The sequence below is a fragment of the Phoca vitulina genome, unplaced genomic scaffold (assembly GCF_004348235.1).
Source record: "Phoca vitulina isolate PV1807 unplaced genomic scaffold, GSC_HSeal_1.0 scaffold40, whole genome shotgun sequence".
In the NCBI taxonomy this organism is placed as follows: domain Eukaryota; kingdom Metazoa; phylum Chordata; class Mammalia; order Carnivora; family Phocidae; genus Phoca; species Phoca vitulina.
Genome location: NW_022589743.1, coordinates 11,370,555 through 11,382,560, shown reverse-complemented (window position 1 = coordinate 11,382,560; position 12,006 = coordinate 11,370,555). Strand labels below are relative to the sequence as shown.

The window sequence follows — 12,006 nt, the reverse complement described above, 5'->3', positions numbered from 1 at the left end:
CTGAATGTATATGAGAAGATTCTCATGGTGACCTAAGCCAGAGTGTAGTTAGATTCTGTGCGGCAGACTCAGGTCGATGTGGGGCAAGGGGTCCAGCTCCCCGGTGTGGTAAAAGAGGAAGCTGATGGTCCCCAGCCCTAGCCAGCGCGCCTGCTCATTGTGCTCAGGCCCAGATCCCCCTGGGGGTTTCCTGATCCTCCTGAGGTCTGCTTCCTGAGCCAGGAGTCCCAAGGAAACAGCCTGCGTTCTTCCGCGAGCCCACCAAGGGGGGCAGGGTTGTGGACGGGATTCTGAATGTGGCCCCACACGTGGGTGAAGATATTCTTCTTCTTTTTTTTTTTTTTTTAAAGATTTTATTTATTTATTCGACAGAGAGAGACACAGCTAGAGCAGGAACACAAGCAGGGGGAGTGGGAGAGGGAGAAGCAGGCTTCCCGCTGAGCAGGGAGCCCGATGCGGGGCTCGATCCCAGGACCCTGGAATCATGACCTGAGCCGAAGGCAGACGCTTAACGACTGAGCCACCCAGGCGCCCCTCTTTTTTTTTTTTTTTTTTAAAGATTTTATTTACTTATTTGACAGAGAGAGACACAGCGAGAGAGGGAACACAAGCACGGAGAGTGGGAAAGGGAGAAGCAGGCTTCCCGCCCAGCAGGGAGCCTGATGTGGGGCTTGATCCCAGGACCCCGGGATCATGACCTGAGCCGAAGGCAGACGCTTACTGACTGAGCCACCCAGGTGCCCTGTGGGTGAAGATACTCTGCCAGGCTGGCCATGCTGATGCAGAAGGGGGCCACGTGGGGATGTGGGAAATGGGGGCCAGGATACACCTGGAAAAGGGAAGAGCATGGTTTCTGTGCAAGACTGTGTGGGTCTTGGGGCACCTGGGTGACTCGTTAAGTGGCCGATTCTTGGTTTCAGCACAGGTCATGTTCTTGGGGTGGTGAGATCAAGCCCCACGTGGGCCCCCCCTTCATTGGGCTGTGCGCTCAGTGGGGAGTCTGCTTCAGGATTCTCTCTCTCCCTCTGCTCCCCCCAAAAAAGAAATAAATCTTAAAAAAAAAAAAAGACTGTGTGGGTCCTTAATGGCAGCAGAATTTTGTTAGATTGAAGCTACCCTGCTTTTGGCTATTTCACTTCCCTTGTTTTACAGGATATGGGCAAATGTCATTCATTTATTCATTTGGTAGATGAGTGCCTAGTGTTTGGTAGTATGAGTGTGAGGGCAGAGAGTGTGCGTGCGCGCCTGTGTGTGTGTGTGTGAGATGCTGAGTGGGGGGGGGGGAAGAGATGGGGAAAGAAGGGCTCAGAGAAGCTCTGCTGTTCTTCTAGAGCAGTGTATGATTTCCCATACCTGGGAACACTGGGCCACAGCAGGATGCCCTCCACGCGGGAGGGTTCCTTCTGGCCCTTGGAGGAGCCCACTCCTGGGGGAGGAATAAGGCATGCCCAGAAGCTCGGGAGTCAAGGAGCAGGTGGTCGGTGCTCTTTGAGGCACTGTGCCGTATTGCGCCTTTGTTTCCTCCGCCATAAAATGGAGCTTTTATTTTCTACCCCAGTGATCATCGTGAGGATAAAAATGATGTATGTCAAGTACCAAATAGTGCCTGAGCTAAAACAAATACAGAAACAAAAAACCATTAGGGGTTCAGAAGAAGTGCCTTGGCTGCTGCCCTGGCACCTGTTTTTCTTCCACAGCCTTTGCAGTCGCCGCTCATGCTTCCTGCCCCCGCACACGCTCCTCAGCCTCTTCATACGGACGTTCTTCCTCGTCTCAGTGGGCGGGGCTTCTCCTCATCTCGGTGGGCGGGGCTTCTCCTCGTCTTCTGTGGGCGAGCTCTCGCCCAGAGTTCTCCAACGGGTCAGGTCCAAGGCTTCCCTCAGGCCTCATCCTTTGACCTCACCGAGCAGCTCCTACCTGGGGTCCTCTGGCCCAAAGGAGGTCTGTGAAGGTAGTAATGGAGGTCTCTGAGCTACTTCCAAGATTTCATAAGTCCCACAAGCTTAACTAAAATATTTGTTGCTTTTGGTTACAAGTTATCTCATAGGAAAATAAATTGTACATAATAAATGCAGTTAGTTTGGTGAAACATTAAAAAAAATACATGGCTCGGGGTGCCTGGGTGGCTCAGTCGGTTAAATGTCTGCCTTTGGCTCAGGTCATGATCCAGGGTCCTTGCATCGAGTCCTGCATCGGGCTCCCTGCTCAACGGGGAGTCTGCTTCTCCCTCTCCCTCTGCCCCTTCCCTGCTCATGCTCTCTCTTGCTCTCTATCTCAAATAAATAAATAAAATCTTTAAAGATAATTAAAAAATAAAAAATACATGGCTCATGGGAGGCATAGGGGAAAGGTGGGTTTTAGCGATAAAAGCTTGAAAACTGCTGACTTCAATCAGCTCTGCTCAGGAATATCTATTAGTATGAGTGGTGTCATCACCATCAACAGAGCTTGGGTTCTTGAGCTAGACAGCCCTGGGCCTGAAGCCGGGCATCTCCACTGCCCCTCAGTGTGACCTGGACATTTTAGCTCACCTCTCTGGGCCTCTTGTTTCCTCATCTGTAAAAGCAGAACAATAATGGGACTTACATCATAAAATAGTTATGAGGACTTAATGAGACAGTGCAGATAGAAGCTCTCAGCCCCATGCCAAGCACATAGGAATCACTCAATAAAGGATCACAATTATTACTATTGTCATCAATATCCCATGCTTTTATAGTTAACAAGATAGGGTTTTTTCTCTCATTGGCACCTCTCTTGATCTTCTCTGAAACCCTCACCATAATTTTTCTGGACTCTTCCATTCCTGTCACTGCCCCCCACCCCCCCACCCCCGCCTATCTAGTCATCCAAATTGGTTTCTGTTTCTCTATTAGCAACTCCACAGCCATCCTTGTGATTACCCAGGCCCTAAACACCTCATGCCTGGACTAGAGCAGTGGCCTTCCACCTGGTGGAAGTAGCTGGCTCTGGAGGCAAGGCCCTGCCTCTCTCACCGTAGAGACCACTACCTGGTAATCAGGCACTTGGAAGACTGAAGTCCTGAGTGGGAATCCTGCCTCCATTGCTTTTCAGCTGTGTGATGCTGGGCAAGTTGTTCAGTCTCTCTGAGCCTCGGTTTTCTCAACTCAAAACTGGATGGACTGTCTTATAGAGTTGTGAGGAGTAAATGAACTCATGTACCCAAAACATGTAGTAATAGCTGATATGACAATAACTAATACTTAAAGGGACACTAATTATGTACCAGGTACTATTGTAAGGCTTTATGTGGTTTAATTTATATAGTCTGCAAAACAACCCTGTGAAGTAGGTCCTATTATTATCCCCAGTTTACAGAAAGGAAAACTGAGGCATACAGCAGTTAAGTGACACGCTCAAAGTCTCACAGCTAATAGTTGGTAGCAAATTCAGGACTCAAACCTGAGCAGTCTGGGCAGAGCGGGTCTCAATATAGGTTATATCCCTTCTCCTTCCTCCTACCCTTGCTTTCGAGCCCAGGTGAATTCCACCTCTACTACTGAATCTTTCCTGCCTGGCCCAGCCCAGCTAGCCCATTAGGGGCAGAACTCCCTCTCTTCTGGCACACTGTCAGGGTCTCTGTCTGCTTTACACACCAGGTTTTAGGGGAGGGGAAAACCAAGGCTCTTTCTTCACTCCACCCCCATCCTCAAACTCAGCTCACTTTTATTGTGTATTGAAGATTTGTGTCAGATCGTGTGTGTGTGTGTGTGTGTGTGTGTGTGGTAGGGGGAGTGGAGGGAAGGGCTTTCTGCAGTGAAGAAAGATTTGTGAACTATTGGCCTATTTCATTCATTTGTACTCTAGAACGTTATCAACATTATATTATGTATATGACTTGTCTCTACAACTAGATGATGAGTTGTTCTAGAGGGCCTGGCCTTCCCTGGCTTGGTGCCCTGGGCACAGTAGGTACTCGGTCAGTCTTTGATGAGGAGAAGATGACAGAGACTGCCACTGTGTCCAGAGAGGAAACCTACAGCCCACAGAGGAGAAGAGGGTCATGTACAGTTCCCGCAGTGTACTGGTTCCAGTGGCTAGAGGCCGTGGGCAGCCAGCAAGGGGGCTGGCTGATTCTTTGCAGCTCCCGAAGAGATCTCTGCATTGTTTTTCTAGCCCAGCCTTCCCATGCAGAGGGCCCACCCACCCTCTCTACCTTCCAGATTCCAGTCTCCCAAGAAGTGCTTCTTTCTCTCCCTCTCTCCCATTTCCTTGGATGCAGATAGACTGGAGTGTGGGCTGCCATCTGGCCCCAAGTCTTGCTGTTTGATTCCTAGAACTCTGGACACAGGTACCCACTGCCTGAAAGTCCTGTTTGTTTCCCCTGTTGGCCAGTATGCTCTCTTTGATCTCTTTTACAACTTTGTAATTATGGGCTGTAATGGGCTGGGGTGTTTGAACATCATGGTAATTACTTTCCACTGTTCCTACCCCAATCCTTCAAAGAGAGGGGGGCTGGGGAAAGTAAGAAAATCTCTGGAGAAGGAAGACTGTGCGCTTCCCTCATGCTCTTCCAGGCTGGGTTGGGTGTAGGGTCTCAATCTGGGCATGAGAAACATGAGGACTTGGCAGCATGCGAGATCCAGGAGTCAAATCTTTCACTACTGGGGTGACCTCCCCATGCCTTGGCCAAGTCCTAGACATTAGCAGTGACATTAGCAGTGGGAGCCCCTCTCCTTGTCCTCTGGGGCTGCTCCCATACCCTGGCTTGGGGGTTCCTGAAGCCTGGAGAGCTTCTCTTTGTCTGGGGCTGGACTTCCTGGGAGTAAGTGGGCAGGAGGACACCGAAGGCTAAGACCTCTCAATTTCTTCAGCAATTCCATTCTGGAGTCCTGTGAACTTCCAGTCAGTTAGGCTGGCCAACCTGGGCCTGGGCTGGGCCTGGGTGCTGCTCAATGGTCCAGCCGGGCTCCTCAGCAACTCAGGGAGGGAGGGAAGGAGGAAGGGGGAAAGTCACCCTCCTGACCCCAAACAGGGCCTCACTAGAGTGTCTCCACCACCTTCCAAGGCTCCCCTGCCTGTAGGCTGTTCTGAGGGGCCCCCTGGTCCCTGCTGCCTCCTGGGGAGTGAGGAGCAGGAGCCAGGAGCCGCTCCCTGGGCCTGCCAGGCAGGAGACCTGCCCAGACAGGCTCTCCCCAGGGAAGGAAAGCAGAGATCAAAGGCCTGAGCGTGTGAGTAGGCTCCTCCGCCTGCCACTGCTGCTGGCAGAGGGATTAACTCCTTCAGTGCCTGCAGCCCAGCCCCAGAGACTCAGCGGGCCCCCAGGGGCACGAGGTCCCAGCCTGATACCCTTACAAGATGAGCCTGGGCTTTGGGGAGAAAGGCTGGCGAGTGGTGGTGCTGGGCAGGGCGGCCCGACGCCGAGGCAGGGTAGCATCTGTCTTGCTCCTTTGCCCTTATGCCTCCACCCAGCCCTTGCTCTTATCTCCCTTCTCTTACCCCATACCCAGAGCTGCTAGATTCCTGCCTTTTTTCTCTTTTTGGCTCTGCTCTGCTCTGCCTGCCTGGCTAGATTCTGCTGCCCCACGCCTGCTCTTGGAGCCTTGGCAAGCACGCACGCACACTTGTGCCCTTGTGGGAACAGCCCCTCAGGTCCCTCCCCACTGAATCTCCAGTGCCACCTCAGGGAGGGGGCGCAGGGACAAAACACTGGACGGGGACCCCATTAAGTCCTTGAATTGGAGCCAGGAAACATGTTGACAAACTAGAGTGTGGCAGGGAGAGATACACCAAGAAATAGGCTGAGCCTGGGGCTCTGCCATGGAGAACTTGGGTGGCAGCAGGGTCCCAGGCCTTTGGGGGATGCCCTGCAGGCTCCTCTCGTCAGGCAGGGTTGGACCTTGGAAAGCCCAGCTCTATTCTGAAGGAGCTCTCCATCTGTCTTTTCTCCCCTTCTCTCTCTCTGTACTGGGGACTGGTCACCCTTCCCCACTCCCTGGGGGTGCTGGTCATTCCCTGCTTTCTGTTCTCACAGCTCTTAGTGAAGGCAGACCTGTGGTACTTTGAGGGCAGGGAGATGTCTTATTTGTCCTTAGCTCTAGAGCCTAGTCCACTGCCTGGCACCTACTAAATCCTCGTTAAGGCTTTATTCGATTACAAAAGGAAGGATTGAATGTTGGCCTTGAAGGCAGTGGGAGCTGGGTGAGCTCAGGGCAGGACAGGGATCCTAGTCCCACTGCCCCCTTGCATGTGTCATAGAGGAGTGTGCAGAGATACGGTGTACGCAATGTCCTAGGAAGGGATAGACGTGTGAGGGTGAGGCCAGGACATGGATGGGCTGTGTCCTCCCCTGACCTCAGCGGGACCTCTGCTGTGTGTCTCTGCAGGCCCGGATGGCGGGGGAGCGAGGAGCCAGCGCTGTCCTTTTTGACATCACGGAGGATCGAGCTGCTGCTGAGCAGGTACCCAGGGACATTGGGGTGTTTGAGGAGGGAGCTGGATGGAGGGAGATAAAGTCACCTGGGGAAAGACAAGTCAGGACACAGCAGCCCTTGCGGGCACTTTCCCTCCTGCAGCTGCAGCAGCCCCTGGGGCTGACTTGGCCGGTGGTGTTGATCTGGGGTAAGGACGCCGAGAAGCTGATGGAGTTTGTGTACAAGAACCGCAAGGCCCACGTTAGGATTGAGCTGAAGGAGCCCCCAACCTGGGTAAGCACGCCAGGTCTCCAGACCCTGCCCTAGCACGCATCCTCACCACCACTTTGTCCTGTGGCGACTCCCATCAAAAGCCCTTGGACTCCTGAAACCAAAGAGAATTTAGAAATCCTACAGTTCAACTTCATCCACCAGCTATGTGCTTCTGGACAAGTTTCTTCCCCCTCCAGGCTTCATCTGCAGAATGAATAGATTAGGCCAGCTGAGTTGTAAAGTTGTCTTCAGCTCTGTGGTTTCATGGCACAGAGTAGCAGAGCCAGAATGAAACCCTGGCCCCCAGCCCCTGAGGCCCTGGCTGGTGTTTCTCCACCAGCTAGAAATCTCACCCAGCTGGTCACTGGGAGGCTCCCACTCTGCAGGGGAGTCCCTTTCCTCTTTTACCCAAGCACATGGGTCTTCAGATAGTATCTCTCGAAGCTGACATCTGGAGGACCCTCTCCTATGAGTGCCCGTGGGCAGAGAGGGACCACCTAGCCCCACCTGCATGTTCCTCCCCACCTCATCCCCTCTGCTGGAAGACTCAAGGGGACCTCTAGCTCTCTGTCTCCTCGGCACCTGAGTTTCTCTCAAATTGGCCCGGCTCCTTCCAGAAGTATGACTCTTTCCATCTCTGCTCACTCCCCCAGCCAGATTATGATGTGTGGATCCTCCTGACAGTGGTGGGCACCATCTTTGTGGTCATCCTGGCTTCAGTGCTGCGCATCCGGTGCCGCCCCCACCACAGCAGGCCGGTGAGCAGGGCGGGCTCCCTGGTGGAAGTGGGCATGTTCCTGAGTGCAGGAGGGTAAAGAGCAGGAAGGGAAAAGGGAGGAAAGAAGGTGCCCTTATGCTCTTGAAATCATTTACATCTAAATACCCTGGCATCTGACTTGTTGATCTCCAGCAGCCCCTCCACATAGGTTTGCCCATTCATTTATTTATTCAGCAAATAGCGAGAGCTCCTAGTATGGACCAGGCACGGTTCCAGGCGTTGGTGATAGCACGGTGAACAAAAGGATCCCTTCCCTCAGGGAGCTTTCATTCTAATAGGAAGAGATGGACAATAAACACAATAAATTATCTATGTGGTATTTTGGATGGTGGTATGTGCCAGAGAGAAAAATAAAATAGAAGAAGGAAGAGGGAATGTAAAGGGACAGGGTTAATTAGTAAAAGCAAAGCCAGAGAAGGCTTCATTGTGAGGGTGGCATTTACAGGAAAGACCCTAAGTGGGGGAGGGTGTCAGGTGTGCAGATATTTGGGGAGAGCGTGATCGGACAGAGAGCACAGTAGAGGCAAAGGCCTTGAGGCACAAGCGTGCCCAGTATGTCTGAGGAACAGCTAGGGGGCCATGTGCCCGGAATAGAGCGAGTGAGAGGGCAGAGCAGGAGGTGAGGACAGGAGTTTGCTGGACTGCTGAGGCCATTGGCAGGACTGTGTTTTTGCACTCTGGTGAAGTGGGAGCTACTAGAGGATTTTGAGCAGAAGTAGTACCATAATCTGACTTAGGTTTTAAGGGGGGAGGATGGGTGTGTTGTTGGGTGGTTAATGGGATTAGAAATTCAGTTTGATGGGCCTATGAAAAACCTCTCCTGGGCCATCAAGGAAAGGAAAGCTTGATGGTATGGATGAGGGGTGGTGGGGTGGGAGGACTGGGCTGGCTTGGCAGGGCCACGTATGAGCTTGAAGGGGACAGACTCCTCGGGGTAGTCAGTCGGCCATGTGATCTCACTGGTGGTGGGAACCGAGTGCAGCCCGAGGTCCAGGGGTGAGGGGAGAGGAGCCCTTGCCCTATCCTGAGCCCCACCCCTCTTCCCAGGATCCCCTTCAGCAGCGAACAGCCTGGGCCATCAGCCAGCTGGCCACCAGGAGGTACCGGGCCAGCTGCAGGAGGGCTCGGGCTGAGTGTCCAGACTCGAGTAGCAGCTGCAGCTCAGCCCCCGTGTGTGCCATTTGCCTGGAGGAGTTCTCTGAGGGCCAGGTAAGGCAGGCCTCGTGCTGGCCCTCCGTGACCGGGCGGGGGAGGGGAGCTGGAGCGTGGGAGGCCGGGTGAGGCACTGAAGGCCGCTGCACGTGCTCTGGTGGCACCTGTGTCCTGGGTATCTTGCGTGAGGCAGAGGGAGGGGACAGCCCTGAGGTCTGACTCTCTTCCTGGTCTTCCAGGGAAAGGCACTAGTCCTTGTTGAGTGTTGTCCGCGTGCCAGCCTCTGCAGTGGGTGCTGTGGATGCATGATCTCATTCTAGCCTCACGACAACGCGTGGTGGGGGTAGATTCGGTTTTTATCCTCATGTTAGAGCAGAAAACTATCTGTTAAGGAACTTGCCCAAGGTCATGCAGCTAAGTGGCAAAATCCAGGCTTACCTGACACCAAAGCCCTTACCGTTTCTATTCTACTATGTGGTATTTTACAAGAAGGTCATGGCAAGAAGGGAGGCCTGGTTCTACTGCTGTAGCTACAGATAACTTTGGTTTGGACCCCCTTGTGTTCTGCAGGAGCTACGGGTCATTTCCTGCCTCCATGAGTTCCATCGTGTGTGTGTGGACCCCTGGCTACATCAGCATCGGACTTGCCCTCTCTGCATGTTCAACATCGTAGGTAGGAGGTGGGCCAAGCAGTCCCCTGTGTGCAGCCAGAGGGGTCTAGGACAAGGCTGCCCTCTGACGAAGGGTGTTGCCTTGAAGCTGAGGAGAAAGCAGGTCTGTCTTAATAGTTCTTTAAGCTGTGCGCTGCTCAAGAGAGCCTCATATGAAGGGGTCTACCATTCACATCATAGACTTCTTTATTACTTTAAAAATTGTATTTTCATGACAACTTTGTTGATCCTAAACCTAGATAGTTTGTGTATTTATAATTCTGGTTTTCTGGCAATAAAGTATCTTGTTCTAACAAAACCAGGATAGTATGAAAATTTCCTAAAAGACGAAAGTGAAGTATCTTGAGGAAAGAGAGCCTTTTTCTAATTTACCCAAAGGTGCACTACGGGCCAGTGGTGGCCCTGAGTGAAAGAGCCCCACATGGGCTGGTGGAAGGAGCAGGGATGGACATGCAGAGTGGACTCCCGGGGAGAGAGACTGACTGGAAGGAACCGGGCATCCCAGGGCACAGGCAGATTAGGAGTGTAACTTGGTCCCCCAACTCTGACTGAACACGCAGGCTATGTGGCTCGAATAGGTGTAGTGCTGCCACCTTCCACAGGTTTGTGGACTCAAACACCTATGCTCTTGGTTCTTTCTTCCAGAGGGCGATTCATTTTCTCAGTCCCTGGGACCCTCTCGATCTTACCAGGAACCAGGCCGGAGACTCCACCTCATTCGCCAGCATCCTGGCCATGCCCACTACCACCTACCTGCTGCCTACCTGCTGGGCCCTTCCCGGAGTGCAGTGGCCCGGCCCCCACGACCCGGTCCCTTCCTAACGTCCCAGGAGCCAGGTGCGGCCCCCCGGCACCACCGTCTCCCCAGAGCTGCACATCCCAGGGCTCCGGGGGAGCAGCAGCGCCTGGCAGTGGCCCAGCACCCCTATGCGCAGGGCTGGGGGCCAAGCCACCTCCGAGGCACTTCGCAGCACCCCTCTGCTTGCCCAGCACCCCCACGCCGGGCCAGGCCTCACGACAGCAGTGGTTCTGGAGAAAGCTACTGCACAGAACGCAGTGGCTACATGGCGGATGGGCCCGCCAGTGACTCCAGTTCGGGGCCCTGTCACGGCTCCTCAAGTGACTCAGTGGTCAACTGCACAGACATCAGTCTGCAGGGCATCCACGGCAGCAGCTCTACCTTCCGCAGCTCCCTGAGCAGTGACTTTGACCCCTTGGTATACTGCAGCCCGGAAGGGGAGCCCCGGGGGGAGGAGACTCAGCCTAGTGTGACCTCTCGGCCCCGGTCTTTGGACTCAGTGGTGCCCACAGGGGAAACCCAGGTTTCCAGCCACGTCCACTTCCACCGCCACCGTCACCACCACTACAAGAAACGCTTCCAGTGGCACGGCCGGAAGCCTGGCCCAGAAACTGGGGTCCCCCAGGCCAGGCCTGTCATTCCTCGGACACAGCCCCAGCCAGAGCCGCCTTCCCCTGATCAGCAAGCTGCCAGATCCAACCCAACTGCCCCTTCGGGGCAGCTCCCCAACCCACAACGGCCCAGGGCCCTCGTGGAGGCGGCCCTAGGCCCAGCTGATGCCACCAACCCCAGTCCCAGCAGCCTCTTCCATTTGCAGAAATCCAGCCTCCCTGTTCGACACCCACAGAGGAAAAGGCGGGCGGGCCTCTCAGAGCTCACCCCAGCCTCTCGGCCCCAGGACTTGACTGCACACCCAGCTTGCCAGATTTTTCCCCACTACAGTACCAGCTTGGCATACCCTTGGTCCCCGGAGGCCCACCCATTGATCTTTGGACCTCCAGGCCTGGACAGGAGGCTGCTACCAGAAAGCCCAGGCCCTTGTTACTCAAGTTCACAGCCGGTGTGGCTGTGTCTGACTCCGCGCCAGTCCCTCGGACCGCACCCACCCGGAGAGGGGCCTTCCGAATGGAGTTCTGGCACCCCAGAGGGCAGGCCATGCCCTTACCCACACTGCCAGGTGCCGCCAGCCCAGCCTGGTGAGTTTTCAGGGGAAGAGGGTGTGGTGAGGAGAGGATACCGGAGGTCACTGCAGCCTGGGGGAAGTCAGCCAACGAGGGGTTGACAGAAGCTGCGAAGGGGGCAGTGGGGTAGCATTCAAGAGACTGAACAACAGGCATAGCGCAGGATGGCGCCTGAAGTGCTGTGACCCTGCCCGCTGATAGTCCTTTAGTTGCCAGACCAGAGGGAGGGCTCAGGGGAAGCGCCCGTGTGGATGAAACATCAGAAAGCACCTAGGTGGTCTGAGGCAGCAGCTCCAATGTAAGTGTTTCAATATTGTAATAATTAGTAAAGCTGTGCACACAGTTATCAGCTCTAGAGATTTATTTATTTATTTGAGAGAGAAAGAGAGAGAGTGGGGAGGGGCAGAGGGAGAGAATCCTCAAGCAGACTCCCTGCTGAGCGCAGAGTCTGACGTGGGGCTCAATCCCACGACCCCAAGATCATGACCTGAGCCAAAGCCAAGAGTCAGGTGCTTCACTGACTGAGCCACCCAGGTGTCCCCAATTATCAGCTTTAAATACAAAGAAGGCCAACAAGTGTTCCTTGCTCTTGAGGAGAGCACGGAGAAGTAATTACTGATAGCTATAATCCTGGGCAATATGAGGTCTTGTAGGAGAAATAATTGCAGATATCCATAACACTAGGCCATATGACAAGAGCTATGTAAATGATTAAAAAGAAAGAAAGGAAGGAAGGAAGGAAGGAAGGGAGAGAGAGAAAGGAAGGAAGGAAGGAAGA

The 12,006-nt window shown here is 53.9% G+C and overlaps 1 protein-coding gene across 1 annotated transcript in view; it reads left to right on the top strand.

Annotated features, from left to right (window-relative positions):
* RNF43 (ring finger protein 43) overlaps positions 1–12,006 on the top strand; it is a 60,657-nt gene that overhangs the window by 46,440 nt on the left and 2,211 nt on the right. The window contains exons 3-8 of the mRNA XM_032429017.1: positions 6,348–6,422; positions 6,537–6,668; positions 7,301–7,405; positions 8,473–8,634; positions 9,148–9,250; positions 9,894–11,243. Coding sequence (XP_032284908.1) covers positions 6,348–6,422; positions 6,537–6,668; positions 7,301–7,405; positions 8,473–8,634; positions 9,148–9,250; positions 9,894–11,243 — 1,927 coding nt within the window. The remainder of the gene's footprint in view (positions 1–6,347; positions 6,423–6,536; positions 6,669–7,300; positions 7,406–8,472; positions 8,635–9,147; positions 9,251–9,893; positions 11,244–12,006) is intronic.